This window comes from Mercenaria mercenaria, chromosome 6 (assembly GCF_021730395.1).
Source record: "Mercenaria mercenaria strain notata chromosome 6, MADL_Memer_1, whole genome shotgun sequence".
Taxonomy (NCBI): domain Eukaryota; kingdom Metazoa; phylum Mollusca; class Bivalvia; order Venerida; family Veneridae; genus Mercenaria; species Mercenaria mercenaria.
In genome coordinates this window covers 62,130,216-62,155,796 of record NC_069366.1, presented here as the reverse complement: position 1 = coordinate 62,155,796, position 25,581 = coordinate 62,130,216, and the positions used below count along the sequence as shown (strand labels likewise).

Genomic DNA, 25,581 nt, shown 5'->3' with positions numbered 1-25,581 from the left:
TTTTCTGTGCTGATTGTTAAGTGTATGAACAGTGCTATGCATTAGGATAAAAATAGTACACCCTGTATACATGTAAAACTGAACACAGTATAAATGTGCGTGTCCGCTAAAAACACAGAATGTTTTTTAAACAGTCAACTGTTACTCTATGACATTTTGATTACAACAGTTACTGTTGCCAGCGTCTTACATGTTTTAGGTATAAGAAACACTAGACTGTATGCTTCTTGAAACAGTAAAGTATTTTTAATGTTACTATGGACACTATCTTTTTTTTTTTGTATAAAAGACGGCCTGGACCAAAAAAACTTCTATAATATCTCGCCATTATCGTTATCAATTATGAATCTTTTCAGTGCAAATGTAATTATGTAATTCCTATTTTGGGACCAAAGTGAGTTCGACATAATGGTTGAATGCTCCTGTTAACTAAATGCAAAGAAAATCTCCTATATAAGTGACCCCCCCCCCCCCCCCCCCCCCCCAAATACCAGACTTTTTAATCTCCAATATACAAGATCCTGTCTGGTCCAGTCTGATAAGGGTCCATAAAACCCCTGTAGACTTTACATGTAGCCTACTTATTGTCAGAGAATCATAGATTTTATTGCCTACAGGTAAATTGGTTATTTCCTGTGTTTTGCATTTTATTAATTGAAATGCTGTTGTTTTTTTAGTCTTTTTTCAGCATGTACACAAAATTATTTTAATTGATAAGATACTAATTTTGATTGCTCAGTCATGTTGAGTAATGTCCTGGCCAATTAAATTATAACTCTTATAGCAAAGCATTTCTCACTATAAAATAATTATTCAAAACTTAATAAGAGAAATTACAAGTTTGTTTATTCAATGATTATGATCTTTTTATCAAAAGTAACAAAATAAAAAGGAAAAAAAAGATAATTGCTGGATTTTATTAGAAATTAGAGAAGCATTCAGTTGCATTTTTAATAGATAAAGAAGGTATATAGACAGAAGGATGTTATATATTAAAAATGCTTAATTCCTCTTGTTTTGTCTAAATAATGTTAACTTTCTTTTATGTATAATAAAATCCAGCAATAAAGATATATCATTGTTCAAAATACACAATTTATTACTTCTAAAAGTTATGTGCCTGAATGCATTATTTATATTTTTGATAATAAAAAACAGCAATAATGAGATGTAATTGTTAAAAAACTTACTTTATTAAAAATATGATAAAACACTGTTGTATCTTATCACTTTGTTTATTTAGCCCTAATTCAATCAAGCTTTCTAAACTCCTTATAAAGGTGAGAACTGATTTGCTATAAAGGTGAGAAATATCACCTGCAATTTATTTACTGCACAGTAGCTATACAGTAGCTTATTATGATAAACAGAAGCAAGTCTACCAATGGTCCCGACTTGTGTATTGTCCCTTATCGCCAATACGCAGACCTTATCATCTCCATAGGCCACATACCAGGCATACCAGAATCAGTGTCTTTAAACACTGGCTATCTCATTGCTTCTTCGGCCAGCCGTCGGCATGATATGCAGTTTTATCAATAGAAAAAAAAACAGGCCTGTCAGATTGACATGTTCAATTTTCTTTTGCTGAAAAAGTCTTAAAAATTTGCTCTAAGTAACTGAAAGGACATTCTCTAGATAAAAACATATAACCAAACTGTTTGTATTATTTCTACAAGCCTCTTGCTCACCCTTTGTACAGAATTTGTCCTGCAAGTATTGTTCATATCTATGTCTTATGCTTTCATCTATATGCTCGAAATCAACAACCATCTCTTCACAATTAGTGTCACATTTGTCTTTCATAGGTATATTGAATTCTATTTTAAATGTTTTGGAACATTCTTTTTCAGCAGATTTAATCCATTCTATTGGTATTGAACAACATATACCATACATCTCAGCCACTGACAAACACTCTGGGTAGGTATTCCCTTTTGGTAAATATAGTGGTTCGGTATGAATTCTGAAATTCATTGGTCATTAACCCCCAAAAAAGGTATTGATCAAAAGTGTGAACTGACCGTTTTTTGGACACAATTGTTTCTCTATTTATACACTATATATACCACCAATAAAAACAAGAAAACACTAGTCTTACACTGAAAGTGCAATCAAGTATCTGAAACAAAAACCATCCGAAAATGTATTACACATTGAGTTTGCAGCAAAGGTTGCGCTCTTTTGGCACAAATTATATACACCACTAATTTATGAAATTGTAAAAAGCAATAAATAGCAAGTAAACTATTTACTATTTGCGATAAATACTCTGCAAAATCTGTTTCAAAGTATGTACCTTTTTAGTTGAAACTTCGCCATTTTCCTTATATTGTTGTCACGTGATGTGATATGACAATATCATTGGCGTTTCAATATGTGGCATTGTGGAAATTACCTATAGTGTTTTCAACTACTTAGGGCTTTGTGGAAATGCGATTTACTCTAGTTATATACGTTCCACAAGGAAACAATCGGGATATTATGATAGAGCTTGGCGAGACGAAAAAAATGATACCAAATACTCCAAATTGACCAAAATTGACATATGGCGTTGTGGAAATCAAGCGACGAAATATTTAACTTGTAAAGCTGTATCTAGGCTATAAAAAAGGGTTAACAATGAAGTAAAGTATGTGGGTCTTGATTTCAAGTAGTACTCCTTATTACTTATAACATATTCAGATAAAACACTGGGATCCGTTTATTATGAAGAACAGATATTGGATATATTAACAAATTACCATCAAGTGCTTTCCTCTTACTGTTAGACAGAGAGTCAATTCTCAACATAGCACACTTGAAGATTTTACTGACACCAGGCTCTACTAGGAAACGAAAACTTTTGCCACAAGTGGCAACACCTCTGGCCTTGAGTTCGTCTCTTAGATGAACACCTGTTATCATCTCCAGATCCCTTACTGGTATATGTAGTTTCCAATCATGGATGCGTATGACGGAACCAATCTGCAAAGGTACAAAATCCAAAATTCAACATTCTTGTGGCTCATTATAACAGTATAAGCCAGTAATAATTCTAATGGTCCAGAAATGGTACAGACTTGAAAACAAGACTAATTACAAGTGTTTCATTTTAACCTCAAGATTCCAGTAGGCTTTTTAAATTTAGGCTAGTTCAATTCTGTATGAGGTAGCTATGCTACAAATTATCTAGTGAGTAAGAAAGGACAATAACACTTCAACTGTTACATTATAAGTTTGAGATTAGTGTTGGTGTTTTAAAGACAAACTTTGCAACCCATAAGATGCAATAATTATGTAAAGTACCTGGGTTTTTGTCCTTGACTCTTCCAGGGCCTTCTGCAGGTTGGTGGCAATATCTAAGTCTGTATTACCAATTGTGGGACCCACGCCTGACTTCCTTCCATGATAACCAACGACAGTCTCACAGGTCTGGTCTACAACATCTGTCGGCAGTCCGCATTCTGTGAGGACCTGGAAATGTAGTTGGAAATTCTGGTATATTGGTAACAGAAGTAACATATACCTATAAAGCTATGATTATGCTCCAATAAGGTTCAGTTCATTATGCCTCAGTAGATTTTAACCACAACTAGTCTTGATTCTGTTCTGAACTGATAGGATGGAGATTATCTCTTTATGCACCTTAATTATTGTAATCTGCTAATCCATAGCAAACATTTTGAAATGTTCACTATTATATTGAGCTGCTGCCCATTTATTGAGGTCTGTATTTAATCCAAGCACTTTGAGGTAATGCTGCTGAGCATAGATTGTGAATATGGTAATGATGTCATAGTTAGTAGTCTGCATTTCCTAGCTGACACCCATTTGAATTGCAAGTTACATTTTTTCACTTAATTATGTGTAAAGAACTGAAGTACAAATGGAGCATAGCAAATAACAATACTCTTTTCATAAAACATTGATTCGGATAGAAATACAAGTACATCATTCTTAACATCATTTTTGTATTCTTGTTTTATTTAAAGCTAAATCTTTTTGCAGATATCAACAACAAATGACCTCAGTGCATTTACACAATAACTCACTGTTATATTCCTATTCTTTTGGTTAAATAGGAAGTACACCAGCTTACTTGTTTCGCAATATATGCTGGCACCGCTATGCCTTCCTGTATTCGAAGGTTCAAGTCTTGATGTTTGTTAAGGTTTGCTACCTCTTCCCGAATACTACTTCGGTTCAGCCTTGCTGCTATACCTAATAGGGTTGGGAAAGCTGCTGATGCTGCTGATGCCTTTGCCTCAAGTCTGGGCCCGTCCCCACAGTGGACCATGTCTGGCTTCCCAAATGGCAGTAGGCAGATGCGGGAGTAGTATCTGAAAAAATCAACATAAATTACAATTTATACTTGTGTATAGCTGTCCCAAGTTTTTCTTTAATATTAAGTTCCTGTGACTAAATATGACTGACAAAAATGGGTTTCCTACTTTTAAGTATTAATTCCCAAGGCTGGGGCCTAAACATGATTTTCACAAGCATGGTTTACAATATTGATGTTTAAAAAATGGGTTGGATTTGAATTTACATTGAAGTGCTGAGTGTAGGGAAGGCGGGAAATACATCATCCCATACCTCAGGTGTATTTATGTTGGAAATATGCATTAGATTTCAATTTTAAAAGTGAAACACCAGGTTTTCTAAAGACACATTGTTCTCTCTTTTGTGACTGACTGACAAAACTGGGTTTCCTAATTCTAAGTATTAGTTCCCAAGGCTGGGAACAGACAAAGCATGTACCTTTTTAGTATTTTAATAACCTATCTCATTTCATACAATAACTTTAAATGACTGACACTTTTTTGTTACACTTTTGTCATAAATTTGTATTTCCATTAACATAATAGAAAGTATTTTTGAATTCATAGTTCTGATTACCTCCCTTGATGATTCTGACTGTATAAGATAATTACAATTTCCTGCCAACCCTTGAATTTCTCATGAATAGCATTTTCAAAAAGCTCAAATACATGATAATATCAGATAAGGTTTCTGTTTACAAACTTTTGAGGTATTTTATTTAGGATGTACCTTACTGTACTCCTATGCATTTCCTTGACTTGACATTGACATCATTATTTGTGGCATGCTCTTAGTCAAATTCTTACTATTTCCTTATTTATAAATGAATTTGTTTTGTATATAGCCTACTGTGAATGAAATTATGCTCGTTTTTGTACAAAACTTACTTTTCAACCTCTGTCAGACTGAAGTTTGCCGTTACCAAGCATCCGGTCTGCGGTGTCTTTGCCCCATCTTTGTATTTTCCGCGGAAAGCGGCATTCCCAAGATCTATAGCGACTTGCTTAACATCTGACTCTTTGGTTGGGTCATCCCACAGGAATGGGAAGGTTGAGCTGATTGACAGCTCCTGAAGAAATGCCATGGTGTTCCTGTAAACATATAAACCAAACCAAACGTAAGAAAATTGACCTTATCGGGGGAAACAAACAGTGAAACGATTATCCTTTGTTATTTGAATATAATAGTTTTTCATATTTCCAATAACTTCATTTGCATTGACCAACATCTGTCACATTCACCTCAAAAAGTAGAACTATCTTAATATGTAGTAAAATTTTTCTCATTTAAAAGAAACTTCTCATTGCGCAAGCCAATCCACCTATCATACCTAACCTTTGCCTTAAATTGCTAAACAAGAGGGCCAAAATGGCCCTGTACCGCTCACCTGTTATCATTGCACTTAGGACAATATAGTCAAAAAATCACAATCGGACAAGATCAAAAGAATTATGAGAAAGTATAGTTGAAATTTTATTAAAGTTACTTCAAATGAAATTATTTTCAAATCAGGCCAGTAGTTTCATGCCTGAAGGATTACATCTGAGGAGGATAGGAGCAAAATTTTGACTGATGAAGCCCAATGGACAGGAACAACAAAGGGAAGAAATTAAGTCCTCAGAAAATATATCTAAGTCCAAAGGACAGGAACAAAGAGAAGAACTGAATCAAAAAGAAAAGAAAAATTCTTACAAGTACAGATATGTCAAAATACACCGAAAATTGGAGATACCATCCATGTTGTACCACAGAAAAGTGGTCTCGATTTTTCCCTACGGCCAATAATAAAAAAGTTACTAAATAAGTTATTTATAGTAACATGTAAGGGAAGTAATTGAAAAAAAAATATTGTAAGTCAACAAAAGAAGGATCTGCCAAATAACAACAAGAACACTTCCATCAATGCAAATGCAGAGCAATATTCACACAAAACAAAGTATATGACCTTTGACCCCTAAGTGTGACCTTTACCTTGAAGTTAGCCATCGGAAATATGTGCTCTGCACGTTGCTTCAATGAGGTGAACATTTGTGTCAGGTTTCTTTGAAATCCTTTAAGGGGTTCAAGAGTTACAGAGTGGAAGGGAAATTGCTAACCAACAGACATACAGACAGACGGACACGGAGGCGATAACATAATATGTCCCTTTGGGTGTATAAAAAGGAATCAAGATCTTATGGTGATACAAGTTGTGTGCAAGTTTGGTTAAAATCAAACCATACATGAAGCTGCTATTGTGCAGAAAAGGTCAAAATAGCTAATTTTGGCCCTTTCAGGGGCCATAACTGGAACCCATTATGGGATCTGGCCAGTTCTGCAAGAAAGAAACCAAGATCTTATGGTGATACAAGTTGTGTGCAAGTTTGGTAAAAATCAAATCATAAATGAAGTTGCTATTGTGCAGACAAGCTCAAAATAGCTTATTTTGGCCCTTCAGGGGCCATAACTATGGAACCTGTAATGGGATCTGGCCAGTTCAAGAAAGGAACCGAGATCTAATGGTGATACAAGTTGTGTGCCAGTTTGGTTAAAATAAAATTATAAATGAAACCACTATCCTGCAGACAAGAAATTGTCAACGCACAAAAATAGCAAATTCTGGCCCTTTAAGGGGCAATAACTCTAGAACCCATGATGGGATCTGGCCAGTTTTTGAAGGGAACTGAGATATCATGCCAATACAAGTTTGATCAAAACTAGAGATGCTTTTGAGAAAAGCGCATGTCTCCCACAACTGCCCCTATAGTTTCTCTAGATGTTTTAGACGAGTGGATCCAATTAGATGGTCTGGATGAGTGGATCCAATCAGTAATTCAAGGGCCATAAATCAAAAGTGCCTGGGCAGATTTGGCTAGTTATCGAACTTGGGTAAGGTCTTATGGCCAAACACATTTTGTTCAAGTTTGGTGAAGATCGGATGAGAAATGTTCGACTTAGAGAGCGGACAAGAGTAAACAGACGGATTTTTTCGGTAATTCAAGGGCCGTAACTCTAAAATTCCTGGACCGATTTGGCTAGTTATCGAACTTGGCCTAGGTCTCATGGTCAAACAAATTTTGTTCAAGTTTGGTGAAAATTGGATGAGAAATGTTTGACTTAGAGTGCGGACAAGCTTTGTGACAGACACACACACAGACTGGTACATTTGATACATTTTACCATATTTCCTTAATTGAAGAATCGGTTATGTCATAGAGTGATTAAAATCATATGAAAATACTTTTTTATGCTGCTGAAACCTGATTTAACACATGCAAAATAATTTAAAGCCAAATCACACCCATTAACTGGTTCCGAGCAAAACAGTTCGTGGTGGACAAAACAGTCCACCGATATTTTGCCGGTATCTGCATTGGGGTAAGTATTCTCCATCCAAGAATTGGCTAATGCAAAATATCTTAAAGATTTTTATTTCTGTAAAAAGTAGCATGAACGAAGAACATGCCTAGTGATTCCCGTTTAAAGATAACCTATATTTAGTGAGTTATGATGAGTTAAAAGTGTGATTTTGTTGAAAAAATGTGAAAACGAAAGTTTATTGTGGTATATTTAATTCAGTTTTCAACTTCGGTGTATTGTATTAACGTCAACCTTTGAAATAATGTTTGCCCTGTATATTGTCCAATTTTTAAGCGATAAAATGCAATATTCAACGAGTTATAGACATTCAAACATGACCTGGTCGAAAAAAAGTGTGGCGGCATTGCACAGCTCAAAATTATTTGTGTGGCGGGCAAGAGCAGTCTTGTGTCTTTTTTTTAAAATTTACTTTAATAAATGGTCTAAATAGTTATATCAAGCTCGTAAGTCTTAAAATAACGTTTTTAATCAGACAATGGCAATTTACACTAATTTTTATTAACAAACGGATGTAAATCAAAGCATACTGTGAAATCATTTATATTCGTGGGGGACTAATTTTCGTGGATTTCGTGGTTGACTCAATCCACGAAATTTAATCCCAACGAACAAGTAAAATTCCCTTTCGTTTTATATTCAAAAGTTGAAATCCACGAATTCATATCCCCACGAAATTGCCATTATGACCGAAACCACGAAATTTCATGCCCACGAAATTTAATGATTTTACAGTATATTAATCATACAACCACCTTACAATGTAATATATCATCAACACGTCTTCCTACATCTTTAAATTATGTTTGCAGTGGTACGTTAGTTTGATGTGATGCCTTCCCCTTTAGAAACGTTCCACTTTCTTTATTATATCATTTGTGATATTTCTTTCAGGATCACAATGCATATGTACCTGTGCTACTACTGCAATGCAACAGCTGACGTTTATAGCCAGTAAATTCAGCACCTCCGTAATAGCCATAAGTTTGACACGTTAAAGTACAAACACATGAGCTTGACTGTCATACAGGAAAAACAGGAAATCAAATAATATTTGAATGTATTAAACATGTATCACATATATTATCCGTTGATAAAAACAATCGGTTACACATATCTCTACTTGAAGAAAACAACACTGAAAATTCTTTTTTATCTGAAGTAGCAGAAGACAATCTTTCACTAAACATTAACGATAACAAGGAATTAGGAAACACTTCAACATTCAAATTAGAATCATCAGGCAACACATAAATGTGGCTGATGTTTAGCATCTTTGCGTGATGTTAACTTTTCTTCAGTGTCAAAGATTAGTGTACAGGCTTTGCATTGATATTTGTCTAAATGCACCTTTAAATGTCCTTTTAATGAGGATTTAGATTTACAACTTCTCTCACAAATACCACAGGAGAAGGAGTCCCGTACCACTTCTTCAACTGAAACATCTAAAAGTGACCCGTCCAAAAACGACCCAACCATTGACTCGTTTACAGATTCATCCATGTTTCTGCAAATAAATGAAATACAACAAATACAGTGCGTGACTATTGTACTTATAATGATGGCTCTCAGACCTCGGGCAGTGGTTTTGATTATATTTACGGACAAGCCATTCAATGAGTGTTTTATTTCATTAGTTTAAAAAATAGATTCTCGTGTGTTTTTCTTCTAGTTGACTGTAGGCCAGCAAAATTTATTGTCAAACTATAGACCGGTCAATATAACAAACTATGGACAGGTGATATATAGAAATAGTCATATAATGACTTTTGTTATTACGTGTATATGTTACAGGTCATTTACTGAACTTCTGATGAATTTACGTTTTTTAGAAATGGATGCAATGAAAGCAGTAACTTAATCAATAAGGAGAACAATAAGTTTCTATACTGAATATCTAGTAGGAACTCTATAACCTAGCCAAAGAGCTATAAAAATAAATTTAATTTAACTCTAAATGTAACTCTTACTAAGATAACGCCGATTCACGCTCTGACACGAGATCACGCGAGATTACAGCCAGTTGCCATTCTGTGTATTTAATACTTCTTTGACCTAGCATATTGATCTAATAAGTGAATGAAAATTGGGAAAGATTGGTAGCTAATTGGATATTTAGACTTGTTAAATTTCAAGACACCTTACATAGATAACCAGTCCATATTTCGAATAAAGGTCACTAGCTTAGATCAACAGGGAAAGCTATACATCATAAGGTCGTGAGTGTGAGTTTGAGTACCTCTGTAACTATTTAATAGAAGACAATGTTCTAAAATCAGATTTATGGGGAGAGGTTGGCAGTATATTTTGTGCCGAACAGGGTAGTACCGGTTTAAAAACATAGGATCACCATACGTTAGGTTTGTCGTTGAATAACTGAAATGCTGTCAAGAAATGACGCTACTTCCGGAACCAACAAATAAACGAACAGTGTTCCGTATTCACCAAAACTTGAAAATCTATTTCTGAGGTCTATTATAAACTATTTATGGAGTGGTTGCATTCAGGCCTTGGACAAATAGTAATGATTATCAACTAACAAGCCTGAGTTATTCAGTAAATGTATGATATTGATCGGCATTGCAATTTCATAAAAATTCCAAAAATATGTTCTGTTTACAAAAAGCATGTGCTGGTTAAACAGTGTCAACTATGACCTGGCGATGTGTGTTTAACATTCATTATACGAGTATTTTTCATCACTATATGCATGCATACGAATTGCATCATGTCATCTCCGCTGTATTTTCTGAATATTGCTGAGCTAGTACCACTTGTTTTTGTCAGATTACAATGAGTAACGAGCTTGATATCACTATCAAGACCATTTATTAAAGTAAATTTAAAAAAAGACAAAGGACTGTTCTTGCTCGCCACACAAATAATTTTGAGCTGTGCAATGCCGCCACACTTTTTTTTCGACCAGGTCATGTTTGCATGTCTATAACTCGTTGAATATTGCGTTTTGTCGCTTAAAAATTGAACAATATACAGGGCAAACAGTATTTTAAAGGTTAACGTTATTACAATACACCTAAGTTGAAAACTGAATTAAATATACATTAAAATACATATGAATTTACATCTTTTCAACAAAACCACACTTTTAACTCGTCATAACTCACTAAATATAGGTTACTTTTAAACGGGAATCACATGACATGTTCTTCGTTCATGCTTCTTTTACAGAAATAAAAATCTTTAACATATTTTGCACCAACCAATAATTTTTCTTGGATGGAAAATACTTACCCCAATGCAGATACCGGCAAAAGTACCGGTGAACTTTTGTCCACCACAAACTGTTTTGCTCGGAACCGGTTAACGGGTGTGCAAATGGTGTTTAGATTTGTTCAGTATAGAAATGCCATTAATATTCAATGAGCACTGTCATTTTTGCATAAATGAGAGTGCATTTGCACACTGGCCATAGCTTTATCAGATCAAGTGGTTCCAACGTTGTTTGAGCGGTGAATTTTACGCCGATCAGATGGAGAAATATGGCCGATACTACAAATATCCGGAATTGTAAGTATGATTTAAAGGAATTTCTACCCGTTAAATAACGAATCAAATGAAAACGATGGGTGCACCTGGAGCGCAAATGTGTCTATATTTTAGCACTTGTGTCTATTTAGCTGAGATTTGTGCCGTTTATTCAAGCACTTCTGTACAGTTCGGCGGGGGAAGGCGATTTTTGACAGTTTTTGACAATTATGCCTCAAATATAGTGTTTATCGGGAGCAAGTAACTGTTTAAAAACCCACTTTTTATGTAAAGGGCTACTACTAAAACAAAGCGTGTGTATTTTCATAGAATTATTCAGGGTTGTTTTGAACAATTGGCCGAAAACCTAATGCAACGCCGTTTCGAGTGGGTCGCTATGCAACGCAATCAAGTGGATACCATTCTGTTCTTACTTGCGAAGTCTTATCCGTCTTAAAAACAGTCATTAAAGCCTAACAATGAATAAATTTAGTGAGTTTTATATCTTATAATGATCCCGCCTTTCAAATATCTTGTACTAAATATATATAATACATTTTTATGCTCGCTTAACATTTAACATATGTTTGCATTGTCAAAAACATCAACACAAAAACATAAAGCAAGGATGAACATCGAACAATATCATTAAGTAAATGATAGTAATAGTTTGTAAAAACAAGAACCCAGTTCAAGGACATTTATCTCCTCCACGAATTGTATACTGAACAGCATGCCAAAAGCGGGTAGACTCTTTATGAGGATTGTTCAAATATGAATGCATTGAGCACATAAAAATGTACCCTTTGATAGATTTCAATGAAATTTTATTTGGTCCCCTCGAAGTATTCCCCTCCAACAGATTTGCAAAAATTTCAGTTTCTAATCCAATCCTTGAAGCCTTTCGTGTATTTTCTAGGTATACTATGAAGACACTGGAATTATTGCAGAAACCGAGGTTTTTTGCGCTGCACAAAGTTTTCGACCAGAAAGGTATTCTTGAGCCTAAGGAACAAAAAGAGCCACACGGGGCAAGGTCAGGCGAATAAGGAGGGTGATTAAAGGGAGCACAACAACCTTTTCCTGCTTCGAAAGTCTTGTACAATAGACGCCTTGTGTGATGACGCATTTTCATTGTGCAATCTAAACATTGGCCAACCAGTTGCGGGTCTTCGAGTTTTAAAATATTTCTTCAGTTTTCGAAAACCTTTAGTCTTGTTTAACTTCGAATTTACGGATTTGCCTTTAGGAAACAGCAACCTGAATGGCAGGACCGTGTTGTGAAGAATATGGCATACATTACCTTCTTGACACTCATGGTCCGCTTTGCATGCATGGTCTTTTGTCAGACTTTGTTGCCCATATTTTTTTGTTCTGAATTTTTCGTTTGGGTTCGGAAAAAGTGAACTAATGTCTCGTCACCAGTGACGACTTTTGCGAAAGATCGTGCATTGTAATTTGGAAACTATTTAAGCAAACAAGTTTGCGCATTGCACGGGGCCCTTTTTTCTGCTCATCTGTCAAAGATGGGGAATTTTCCCTCATTTTCAATTACGTTTCAGAATTGTATGAGCTGCTGTTATGAGATGCCAATCATACTAGCTATTTGCCTAGCGGAGTATCTTGCTTCAGTAGCAACTATTTTTTTCCCACTCTAGGCACCATCTTGGCAAACGTTGCTGTTTTGGGCCCGACGGCCTGTGGTTCATTCTTCTGTTGAAAACTAACCCACATTTGAATTTCTTAACCAAGTAAAAACTGTCGAAAAAGATATTTCATTATGCCATAAAACAGAACAATATCATCAAAAATGTCTTTAAAACCCTATGCCAAGAGTACAACGATTTTTAAATTTATAGGACCGTATTTCAACGGCTTTACGCTGACCTTCTTCCAAACCTTTTTTTGTATTAGTATACATAGTAGCGAGGGATAGACACAGCTAAAGTGAACGGATTTTAATGGGTGTGGTATCAATGTATAAATGTACAAATGAAATACGACACCAATGAAAGAAAATAAACGGACTAGCATACTAAGAGAGACTTTGTTACAGTTTTTACTATTTTTTTCATTGGTGTCTGTATTTCATTTGTATTTTCATTTTTAAACGGCGGCCATAGAGTTTTATTAATCGTTTTTTGTTTTCTGGAGGGACAAATAAAATCTTGCCTTTTCCCTGGCCAATTTTAACGGTCTCTGTGATTTATCTCTCTGAAAATGAATGAACGTTTCCCCGGGAAATTTATGAATGAAAATATATACAAACAACTGATCAATACTTTTATCATGGACCAAACTTTATTTATTTTGTATAAACAGCTTAAAATGCACCACAAATCAGAAATTTGAAATCACAATGTTATTGGTTTTAAGGGATTAAAAGTGACCAACTGTAACTATACTGATTTAAAGAGTCACCCGATTTCGGCATGCTGTTCGTTCCATTCGTGGAGGAGAAAAATATCCGTGAAACTGGTTCTTGTTTTAACGAACTAATACTATTATTTACTCAATGTATTGTTCGATGTTCATCCTTGCTTTATTGTTTATAAATGTGTTGATGTTTTTTGACAATGCCCGCAAAATATGTGAAATGTTAAGTGAGCATAAAAATGTAAAGTACAATATATTAGAAATGGCGGAATCATTATGATGATTAAAACTCTCCAAATTAATTTATTCATTGTTAGACTTTGAAAATAATGACTGTTTTTAAGACGAATAAGACTTCGCAAGTAAAACACAAAACGGTATCCACTTGATTGCGTTGCTTAGGCCCCAAACTCGAAACGGCGTTTTTATTAGGTTTTCGGCCGATTGTTCAGAAACAACCCAGAAAAATTCTATGAAAATAACACGCTTTGTTTTAAGAGGTAGCCTTTACATAAACAGTGTTTTAACAGTTACTTGCTCCCAAAAAAAAACACTAAATTTGAGGCGATATTGTCAAAAACTGTCAAAAATCTCCTTCCCCCGCCGGACTGTACAGAAGTGTTTAAAAAAAACGGCACAAATCTCAGCTAAATAGCCCACTTTGTGCTAAAATTATAGACACATTTGCGTTTTCAGGTTTCACCAGTTTTCATTTGATTCGTTATCTAAGGGTAGAAATTCCTTTAACTCATACTTACAATTCCGGAAAATTTTGTAGTATCGCCTATTTCTCCATCTGTCGGGTTAAATTCACCGCCCCCAAACAACTTTGGAACCCTTGATCTGATAAAGCTATGGCCAGTGTGATTTGTATTGAAATCCTCATTGTATGTAACAACTGAAGTTGACACTGGTTTTATGTTTTATAATGAGAACTGCTGGCCTAAAGTGTTGCCATTGTTAAATACTGGCAACTAGTTTCCAGTTTCTTTTTTAGTAGTTGTAAACCTGATAAAACTTGTAAAAATCAGCAGCTTGAAAATAGTTCCAATTCCTAAACTATATAGCAGTATACAGTATAGCATGTCAATTATTACCTGTATTCCTTTATAGTTGCACATGGACACCATTGCACCTAAAGAGAGGATAAATGGCCAGTAGTTTCTACCCATGACCACCTCTGCCTCACTGAGGAAATCTTGCAGGGCCTGAATTCCATATGGTCGTGTTGGATGGCGATACATGAGTGGTCCTGGGGCTCCAGGCCAGTCTGGGAGCCATACATAGTTGTGGTTGTCAACCTGAAAATATTCTTAACTTTTAAACAAGTTTTCATTTAATAACCCAATTACTATCTATTAGCATTTAGCTGGCTTTAATTACTGATATATATTTTGATCAGTGAGGTAACCTTTATAACACTGTATGGTAGACATTTGAGGGCCTAATCATATTGTAGAAAACAAATAATGGTGTAATGAAGGTATAGACATGATGAACAATAATCATTTTAGCTAGAAAACAGGTTATTTACATCATTTGATTTTCTTTCCATGTTGGAAATGTTTGGATTCTTCTTATGCCATTGAACAGTTTATGTTAAATAGCAAAATAAACTCACTGCTTATTCTGTCATGGCTTTCAAGGGTATGACAGATATACCATAGAAACATAGTTATTTAGGATATTTTTATTGATTTTGTCATACATAGTACAGACATATATGGCATACCGTTAGGGTCGAAAATGCCGATTTAGCTTTAAGACAATTCGATTTAGTATGACCCAGAGTCAGACATATTCCAATTAGTATGACCCTGGTTGAGAATTAGCTTAAAGCTATTTCATTTAGTACGACCCAGGGTCGGACATATTGTATTTAGTATGAACCAGGTTCAGAAATTAGCTTAAAGTATTTCATATTTAGTACGACCGGGTTTAGACATATCAGAATATGTCCGACCCAGGGTCATACTAGTTGTAACTATGTCCGACCCAGGGTCGTACTAAAGTTTGGGTGCCCTAATTGAGGGTCATACTATTTCGGAATTAGCTTAAAGCTAATTGGAAAATGGGCCGACCCAGGGTCATACTAATTGGAATATTTTCGACCCCGGGTCGTACTAATTCGAATTGTCTTTAAGCTAAATGGATTTATCTTAATTCAGGGTCATACTAATTCCGAATTGTTTAAAGCTAATTGGAATATGTCTGACCCAGGGTTTATACTAATTGGAATATGTCGACCCATGGTGTACTAATTCGAACTGTTCTTAAAGCTAATAGATTTATCTTAATTCAGGGTCTATAATTCCGAATTGTCTTAAAGCTAATTGGAATATGTCTGAACCAGGGTCATACTAATTGGAATATGTCTGACCAGGGTCGTATTAATTCGAATTGTCCCTTTAAAACTAAATAGATTTATCTTAATTTAGGGTCATACTAATTCCCAATTGTCTTAAAGCTAATTGGAATATGTCTGACCCGGGTATACTAACTGGAATATGTCTGACCAGGGTCGTACTAATTCCAATTGTCTTAAAGCTAAATGGGGTTTATCTTAATTCAGGGTTTGTACTAATTCGATTTAGTATGATTATATATAGAATATGTCTGACCCAGGGTCGTACTAAATATAATTAGCTTAAAGCTAATTCACAACCAGGGTCATACTAAATTAGAAATGTCTGACCCTGGGTCATATAAATTTGGGTTAGCGACCCTGGGTCGTACTAAATTCGAATTTGGGCTTCAAAGCTAAATGGAATTACTTAAAGCTAAATGATTATTATCAATTAGTACGACCCCGCGCTAAATATAGTAACTAAGATGTGGCCAATTTAAAATACCTGTTAAATACTCAGCACTCGTCAGCAAGTTGCTCGCATCTAAAACTCTCTTTATCCAGTACGCGATTGTCTTTTCCAAGCACTCATGCAATTAAACTGTCACTTTGGCCCGAAACATCGCAGAATTCACTAAACCACTTATTTACATCAATTTTGTACCGTTAATTTCGTTATTTGTAAAGAGAAAAAAAGACTCCTGGTATCAAGCGACAGTTAGACTCAGATAAAAAAGCTTTAAAACTGCCCGTTTATTATGTCTTTCCACAGATTGTAGATGTTTGAGTAAAAAAAAAAAAAAAAAAATGCTGAAGCCTTTGGTGAAGTTTATGTATCTTTTAACCTATTTCTAAAAAAAAAGAAGAAAAAAAAAAGACAACAAAAATGAAAAGTATAGAAAAAATTTATTTGTAATGTCATATTTATTATCGATTGATATAACTTTTGATCTTTGTTTTACATTTTGCTTTAACATACTCGTGAGGACAAAACCTGTTTTGTTGAAAAAAAAAAAAACGAAATTTGTTTAGTGATTTGGTAGATAAATTGACCCTTTGGGACATAGATGATTAAACATTTTAAATGTGTCTGTTTTGCTGTGATTCCTAATGGGCAGTTTGCCTAGTTCCAAATGGCCATTTTTTCAAAAATTTGATTGCTAAAAGTTTAACAAGACAAAGTTTTTAAAGGATTCCCAACAATTTCATACTTGGATGGCATTAAAATTTTCGGTTTTCCAAGACCAGGATTAAGTCGGGTTTTTAATTTTTTATGCGTTTCTTGTTGCAAATCCATTCGATATAACTTCAATTTAACTTCTACATTAGTTTATACACACGTAAATATAAACTTTGTATATTTTAAACTATCTATTTTTTATTTAATAATATTTATTGTTAATATTAATTACAATTTGGGGAAAAATTTAGTAACATTTTTTCCCAAAAGGGTTTGGCCACGAGATATATCAAAAATTTGCTAATGGTCCTCTCCACAAAAAGACATTAAAACGGAATATTGTAAACAAAGTCCATAAATATCATTTTTTGTTTGGAAACTTACGTTGTACAGGCAATATTTTATTTATCGTTATGGCGTAGATCTGTATGCCAATATTACGAAATTTTTTTTGCGGAAACAACCCCTTTTTGTGGGCAGTAAACAACTGGATTGTACATTAAAGGACTCGAACTTTACGTCGTTAGACATGTGACTGGAAATTTGAGTGGTCTGAGAGTTTTGTATTCCACTAATTGCTCCTTTCACTGGTTTCGAAAGTTCTAAGTACGAGATACCTATGTAGGGGAGAGTTAAGTTATTACACACAGAATCTGCCTTACTCTATTAGCTCTAATATCGAATGCAGCCGTGAAACATTGGTTGCAATTAGATCACCAAAATAGCGTGCAGCATTATCTTTTTCAAAAAGGGAAATTACAATTGGGGCTTTTCAAAATCCAAATTCATTAAAACGCAATTTAGGGGCTGGGGTTTAAGTTGCATACCTGTTGTACTTTGCGTATCATGCGCAACCCTAAATATTTGGCTACATGATTGCTATTTCTGTGTTGCGTTTGCTTCAGGAATGGTTGAAATGCACGTGTATTTATATGCGCCTGTCTGTATAAGTAGTGGTCGAAATGCACTTTTCTGTATGCAGTAGTGATCGTTAAAGCACGTGTCCGTATGCAGTAGAGGTTAAAATGCAATGTCCCTATGCAGCAGTGGTTGAAAATGGACGTTTTCCATTGGATAGTGGTTGATTGTATGCAGTTTTTTTTCTGGGAAAACCCTTTGATATTGTGTTGCAATTTGCTATTCTAGTACTTTGGAGTACAGTACAGTGGCTAACAAAAAATTAATGCAGACGTTTTTCATAACAATGTCGTAAATATAATTATAGCACCAGTATTAGGCAGGTTTTTTCTATTCAAAGCAGGCAGGTTCTTTCAGACTTGTTAGAATTTTCAAATCAGTTCAAATGTAGCAACAGTTGGTAACTCAGTGAAACCATTTAGCGGCCATATTATACGGAAAAATTCTTTCATTTTTATCTGCCATACCTATCATAGGAAAAAATTTCTTTACTTTTTAAAACAACAGAGTAAAAATAAGACCTGACATTTAAGAATAGTCGTAGAAATTTTAGCGGTATGCGTTCACTGTGGACAACGGCTGATGAAATGGTCAAATTGGCAAATGCTGCTTTTTTAAAAACTGATTTTAAACTAAAACGATGAATACTTTTCAGTAAAACTTGAACCCGATTGGCCTATATAAGTACATCAGTTCCTTCGCATTGATTTATGATGATGAAGATTACTGTCTAAATGACCTAAATTTGGGGCGAAACATGCAGATACATAGTTGGGCACGTCCGTACTTACTATTTTGTTTTTTATGATTTCTTAATAAAGTAGACATTAATTTTTTTAGCGCCATTTGATGTTACGCCCAAAATTTCAGTTGAAAAGTCATTTGTTAGAATTGTTTCCCCGTCCATTTTTCTTTTCTTTCACATTTGATGAATATAAATCAGTCACTTTAAAATTGAAAATATTTTTTCAGGGGACGCACGCTTCAGTTGAATGGATTAGTCGTATTCTTGTCGAGGGATGGTGTAAAAAGATCACTTCCAGACTAAGATCATTTTACTTGTAATAGTGATCGCTTAATAATCGAATTTTATTCGCATGCCTAATCATAGTAGACTACCACAGGACTGATAATTAAATATATTTTTTGCATTTTTCACCTTTTTTGACGAACCCCAAATTTTATAGAGACAAAGCCAGTCTATTCTACAGATTTTCACAGAGGATGATGTTAAATTTCATATTGGCCATAGGATATAGACTGTCTCAGTTGTTACGTTCAATTTTAAAAATGTAAAAAAATATGTATAGTCTAGGGGCTAGTCCATAATCATAATACAGTATCCACAAAAAAGCGAACGCTTTGCCCGGAAATGCACACATTTTCAAATAAACTCTCTTTAAAGTTGAGAAATAGAGGATTACATGAGTGTCTTTCATATTGAATTTTTTAAAATCGTTGAATTAAAATTATATTAATGCGAGGCTCTGCGAGCATTTTATCAATTTTTATTCAACGACTTTAATAAATTCAATGTGGAAAGTCACAATGTAATATTTTTTTTTATCACATGATAATTTTTCCTGCCGAACATCAAAAATTCTTCCTTCTTTAACTATTAAAACAAGTCAATTTGACCAACGTCTCCTTTCCTTTAAACGACGTCGAAGTCAAAGGTTTATTACACTAGTGTATTATCATTTTTATGTAATGGCTTTATTACAACGTCAATCATGTGATAATTAACAAATAATCAAGGCCTTCGCATTGTTTATCGTCTAATTTACCACGGTTCAGAGTTCAGATGCGTAGGAATTGAACGCCCGAGTGGTTTAATACTGAAGCATCTGAACGATGAACCGTGATAAATTAGACGATAAATCACAAGAAGGCCTTGATTGTTTTCATTCTGACATACACGTTGATATATTTCAATAAATATTATGCTGGAATTAATTTACGCGATGGAGTAATGTATCGGACGTCAGGCGGCTACATTTACGTCAAAATTGACGTCATAATGCTCTTCTTACCGGTCCCTGCGTCAACCGTTGTTTATCGCAGGATATATTGCGTTTGATTTTCTTCTTTGTTTAACTGGAAATCAATCTGAGCCATGTTAGAATAACGAATATCCAACCGTTACAGCCAAAACAGCACATCATAAGTTCGAAATTCCAGTTCTTGTTCAGTATTAAGGGCTTGTAAAAGTTACTAAATTACCTTCGATACTATATTTGTCCTGAATCACCCTTTAATTAATTAGAAAACTTAATTTGTATTGTTATAGCTTTTGAAAATGTCGATAGCCGCTTGACCCGGGAGTCGAAGATTCGAGTCCAACTGAGGTCACGATCGAGCCTAATCATAATTCACCAGTACTGGTCTTTCCAGGGAGAGGACTCAAGAGTGTACGATCAATACTTCTACTACTACTACTACTACCACTACTCTGCTACTGCTTCTGCTGCTGCTGCTGCTGCTGCTGCTGCTGCTGGTACTACTACTACTGCTACTTCTACTACTATTACTACTACTGCTGCTGTTATTACTACTACTACTACTGCTAATTTTACTACTACAGCTGCTACTGTTACTGCTACTGCTAGTACTACTGCTACTGCTTCTGCTACTACACTGCTACTGCTGCTGCTGTTACTACTGCTACTGCTACTGCTACTACTTCTACTGCTACCGCTGTTACTACTCTGCTACTGCTACTATTACTACTGCTGCTGCTGCTACTACTGCTACTACTACTGCTACTTCTACTACTACTACTGCTGCTACTGTTATTGCTACTGCCAGTGACTATTTTTAGTGACATACATCGTCACAGATAGCTACGTGAAATATTTTTAGTGCAGGCTTCTACAGTGAGTGTATTTGGTCATATGCATCCTCACAGATAGCCACGTGAAATGTCATCAGTACATGCTTTTACAATAGACATATGATTTTACATACATAGCCGCGTGAAATATCATCCGTGCATGCTTCCACAATGAGTATATCTACTTCTCTGCTCCTGCTGCTACTGCTACTACTGGTACTACTCTGCTACTGCTGCTACTGCTGCTGCTGCTGCTGCTACTGCTACTACTGATACTGCTACTACTGGTACTACTCTGCTACTGCTGCCGCTACTGCTACTGCTACAACTCTGCTGCCACTGCTTCTACTACTGCTACTGCTACTACTATTGCTGCTGCTGCTGCTACTGCTACTACTACCACTGGTACTTCTCTTCTGCTACTGCTGCTACTACTACTGCTACTACAACTGCTAGTAATGCTACTGCTGCTGCTGCTGCTACTACTGTTACTACTACTGCTACTACCCTGCTGCTGCTGCTACTACTACTACTGCTACTACGACTGCTAGTATTGCTAATGCTGCTGCTGCTGCTACTGCTACTACTGTTACTACTACTGCTACTATTCTGCTACTGCTGCTACTACTACTGCTACTACAACTGCTAGTACTGCTACTGCTGCTGCTGCTGCTACTGCTACTACTGTTACTACTACTGTTACTGCTACTACTGCTACTACTACTGCTACTACTCTGCTGCTGCTGGTACTACTACTGCTACTACTCTGCTACTGCTGCTACTACTACTGCTACTACAACTGCTACTGCTGCTGCTACTACTGCTACTACTACTGCTACTACTCTGCTGCTGCTATTACTACTACTGCTACTAATCTGCTGCTGCTGCTGCTACTACTACTGCTACTACTCTGCTGCTGCGGCTCCTACTACTGCTACTAATCTGTTGCTGCTGCTGCTACTACTGTTACTACTACTGCTACTACTCTGCTGCTACTGCTACTACTCTGCTGCTGCTGCTGCTGCTACTGCTACCGCTTCTACTACTACTACTACTACTACTACTCTGCTGCTACTGCTACTGCTACAACTCTGCTGCTGCTGCTACTACTACTACTGCTACTACTCTGCTGCTGCTGCTGCTGCTACTGCTACCGCTTCTACTACTACTACTACTACTGCTGCTGCTGCTGCTGCTATTATTACTACTGCTACTACTTCTGCTGCAACTACTACTATATACAAAATGGTTACTGTCAAATGCTAAATTTTATACAAACTAATTCTTATAGTCAAATGATAAATGGTAATTCTCAAATAATTGAGCTTTATACATATATGATCAGTTTTTTTTTCAACTAATGAATGTCACTTTACTCCTTTGAAAAAAATCTACCTGACTGATTTGAAGCAGTAATACGTTGCACCTATTATGGGGACATGGAACCGTAACTTTCTGCTGTAAAATGCTTACTAAAATATCACATACAGCGATGAACAATGAGTATAAACTATATAAAGAATGCATTCATCCACTGATTATTACCGTTTGACAGCCAATATATGATTCAAGCATTTGGTAAAAAGCATTTTTCATTAACAATTTGCCAATTAGAAAGGCGCATCAGCCTTCCACAGGCACATGTATATAGCATTTGGTATGTTGCATTATGAAAGTCCAGTGTACCATGGTAATGGCCAGTTGATAAATGCTCAATAATCAATGATAAATTCAACTACTTAATCCTAAATGGCATTTTTTAACGCTACAGCAGAGTAGTAGCAGTAGTAGCAGTAGTAGTAGCAGCAGCAGCAGCAGAGTAGTAGTAGCAGTAGTAGTAGCAGCAGCAGCAGCAGAGTAGTAGTAGCAGTAGTAGTAGCAGCAGCAGCAGCAGAGTAGTAGCAACAGTAGTAGTAGCAGCAGCAGCAGCAACAGTACTAGCAGTTGTAGTAGCTGTAGTAGTAGCAGTAGTAGTAGCAGTTGTAGTAGCAGAGTAGTAGCAGTAGTAGTAGCAGTAGTAGTAGTAGTAGTAGCAGTAACAGTACTAGCAGTAGTAGTAGCAGCAGCAGTAACAGTACTAGCAGTTGTAGTAGTAGCAGTAGTAGTAGTAGCAGTAGTAGTAACAGTACTAGCAGTTGTAGTAGTAGCAGTAGTAGTAGTAGCAGTAGTAGTAGCAGAGTAGTAGCAGTAGTAGTAGTAGCAGTAGTAGTAGCAGAGTAGTAGCAGTAGTAGTAGTAGCAGTAGTAGTAGTAGCAGCAGCAGTAACAGTACTAGCAGTTGTAGTAGTAGCAGTAGTAGTAGTAGCAGTAGTAGTAGCAGAGTAGTAGCAGTAGTAGTAGTAGCAGTAGTAGTAGTAGTAGTAGCAGCAGCAACAGCAGCAGCAGCAGCAGAGTAGTAGCAGTAGTAGCAGCAGTAGTTGCTGTAGCAGTAGCAGTAGCAGCAGCAGCAGCAGCAGTAACAGTACTAGCAGTTGTAGTAGCAGTAGTAGTAGCAGCAGCAGCAGAATAGTAGCAGTAGTAGTAACAGTAGTAGCAGTAGCAGCAGCAGAAGCAATACTAGCAGTTGTAGTAGCAGTAGTAGTAGCAGCAGCAGCAGGGTAGTAGCAGTAGTAGTAACAGTAGTAGCAGTAGCAGCAGCAGCAGCAGTAGCAGTACTAGCAGTTGCTGTTTCTACTACTGCACGGTACAAAACACAGGACAGATGACAGGTTAATTGACTGCGGGCATATACAATTAATATATAATTGATAACACGAACAGGTTGAAGTCTCCTTTGTGCACGTCTTTATATGAACAAGCGTTATCAAAGTCGGTGGAATTTCGTATTACTCGCATGTCCATCAATTTATGACTGGTTGTCTTTCAACATATAAGGGTTCGATCCTTCGGTGGCAATTAAGGCCGTTTCATGTCGCATTTATCAAACATTTCCCTATTACAAAAATATAACTTGTTGCAGCTTTTACTTAAACGAATCAGACCGGACTGGGCTGGGCTAGTAAAGCCTTCATTTTTTGACAGGTCAATTGTCTTTTTTAAATGTATCGTGTATAAAAGTTATCGGCGACTACGTTATGATTTTTAAATTAAATTATTACGAGCAATCGAAATAAAATTTCGTGTGATAGAAATAAGACATCGTCAATTCGAAAAAGGATCCCGTGCGTTCGAGATAAGATATTGGTGCTCGAGATGAAATGTTGTAGTGTAGCTTAGACCTAAAACAATTCTAAGTAGCGCGGCAAGTACCGCATCCAGGCCCAAACCTTTAAAAATCAAATCAGTTACATTGAAAAACAAACATGCAGTTCAGAACAGTATGTAATTTCTAAACCCTTTCATTAGTCCACTCAGTGCAAACTTTGGCACGCACGTACACACTTTATCTTACCTCAGGTTGTTATGACCCCTGAACATACCTTACCCTTACAGAAGCAAGCCTCTGTGGCGTACATGCTGCGTATTTGCTGTGTATATGCCGCAAACACAGTAGTACGCCAGAGGAGTACATTTTACATACACTGCATGCCGCGTACATGCCACGTACTGTTTCGACGAGTACACAGCATGTACGCAGGAGGTCAGTAGTACACTTCAAGTATGCAGCACAGACTCTGAAAATTTAAGGAGTACACTGCATGTACGCAGGAGAGACTTGTACAAGAAAATAGTACACTGCATGTACACCGCAGATACTTTGAAATTTATAACACTTATATTTAGTTGCATTAAAGTTGTTTCCCCTTGATGCAGTTACGCCATTTTCTTCAGATGTTTACCAAATTACATGCTACAAAAATTGATTTATTTCATTGAAAAGTGGATGAAGAAAAGCATACTAATTTATTTGATAACATCAATCTACATTATTTTGGTATGGGTAAATACTTATTGATGCATGTCACTTATCTTTTTTCTGTTTTTTTCTGTCCAAATGATCAGCATTTGCATAAGAAAGTTGGTGGAGTAAGGAATTTACATTATCACAGCAGTTTCGCCACAAGAGTACACAGCATGTATGCAGCAGGAGTACACAGCATGTACGCCGCAGGACTCGGGCCAGGAGTACAAAGAATGTATGCCGCAGGAGTACACAGCATGTACGCCGCTGGGGTAGTACACTGCAGGCTCATTTGAATGTGAAAAGTGTATGTGCCGCGTACATGCTGTGTACTATTTCCTGCATACTAAATTCCTCAAGCGTACATCCTGTGTACTATGTAGTCCACAGCATGTACGCAGCAAGTAGTACGCGGCAGAGCTCATTTGCATGTCAAAAGTGTACTACAAACGTACTATCGGTGTATGTGCGGTGTATATCCTGCGTACTATTTAAAGCCCTTGATTTCAGTACACATCATGTACGCATCATATATGCTGTATGTACACAGCAAGAGTACGCAGCAGGCCTTTTTCTTCTGTAAGGGTAGTTATTTCTTTCGTTATTTGCTGTGTGGTGTTGCTACAAATAACGATGGGCAAGTTCTTGCGACATATGTAACGTTAAAGGTGCGACATACAGTGGCAGATGATTTTGTGACATTAAACACTGCTGCGACATTAAGCGGTGTTGCGACATTTGACTGGGGACATTCGTATGCTATTGACAGAATTCTAGTTTTGTTTGTGCAGAAGCCCCTACAAAAACAACGCAGTAACCCTCTTTAAAAGAACTCGCGATAATGGATAATGTCACGATGTTTCAACGGTAACTTAATTTTCTAACCGGTCTGTCATTCTCTGTCAAATGCCTCACATTGAGCATGACCGTCAGGTGCGG

General features: G+C 36.2%; 1 protein-coding gene across 1 annotated transcript in view; it reads right to left on the bottom strand.

The window, feature by feature from the left end:
- Window positions 1–146: 146 nt before the first annotated feature.
- The window catches only part of LOC123533418 (uncharacterized), a 283,937-nt gene continuing 258,502 nt past the window's right edge, over window positions 147–25,581 (bottom strand). Inside the window, exons 5-12 of the mRNA XM_053546852.1 lie at window positions 14,622–14,825; window positions 9,066–9,169; window positions 5,193–5,396; window positions 4,082–4,322; window positions 3,289–3,456; window positions 2,745–2,967; window positions 1,692–1,868; window positions 147–226 (exon numbers count right to left, since the gene is read on the bottom strand). Of these exons, the coding sequence (XP_053402827.1) occupies window positions 147–226; window positions 1,692–1,868; window positions 2,745–2,967; window positions 3,289–3,456; window positions 4,082–4,322; window positions 5,193–5,389 (1,086 nt within the window). The 5' untranslated portion in view covers window positions 5,390–5,396; window positions 9,066–9,169; window positions 14,622–14,825. The remainder of the gene's footprint in view (window positions 227–1,691; window positions 1,869–2,744; window positions 2,968–3,288; window positions 3,457–4,081; window positions 4,323–5,192; window positions 5,397–9,065; window positions 9,170–14,621; window positions 14,826–25,581) is intronic.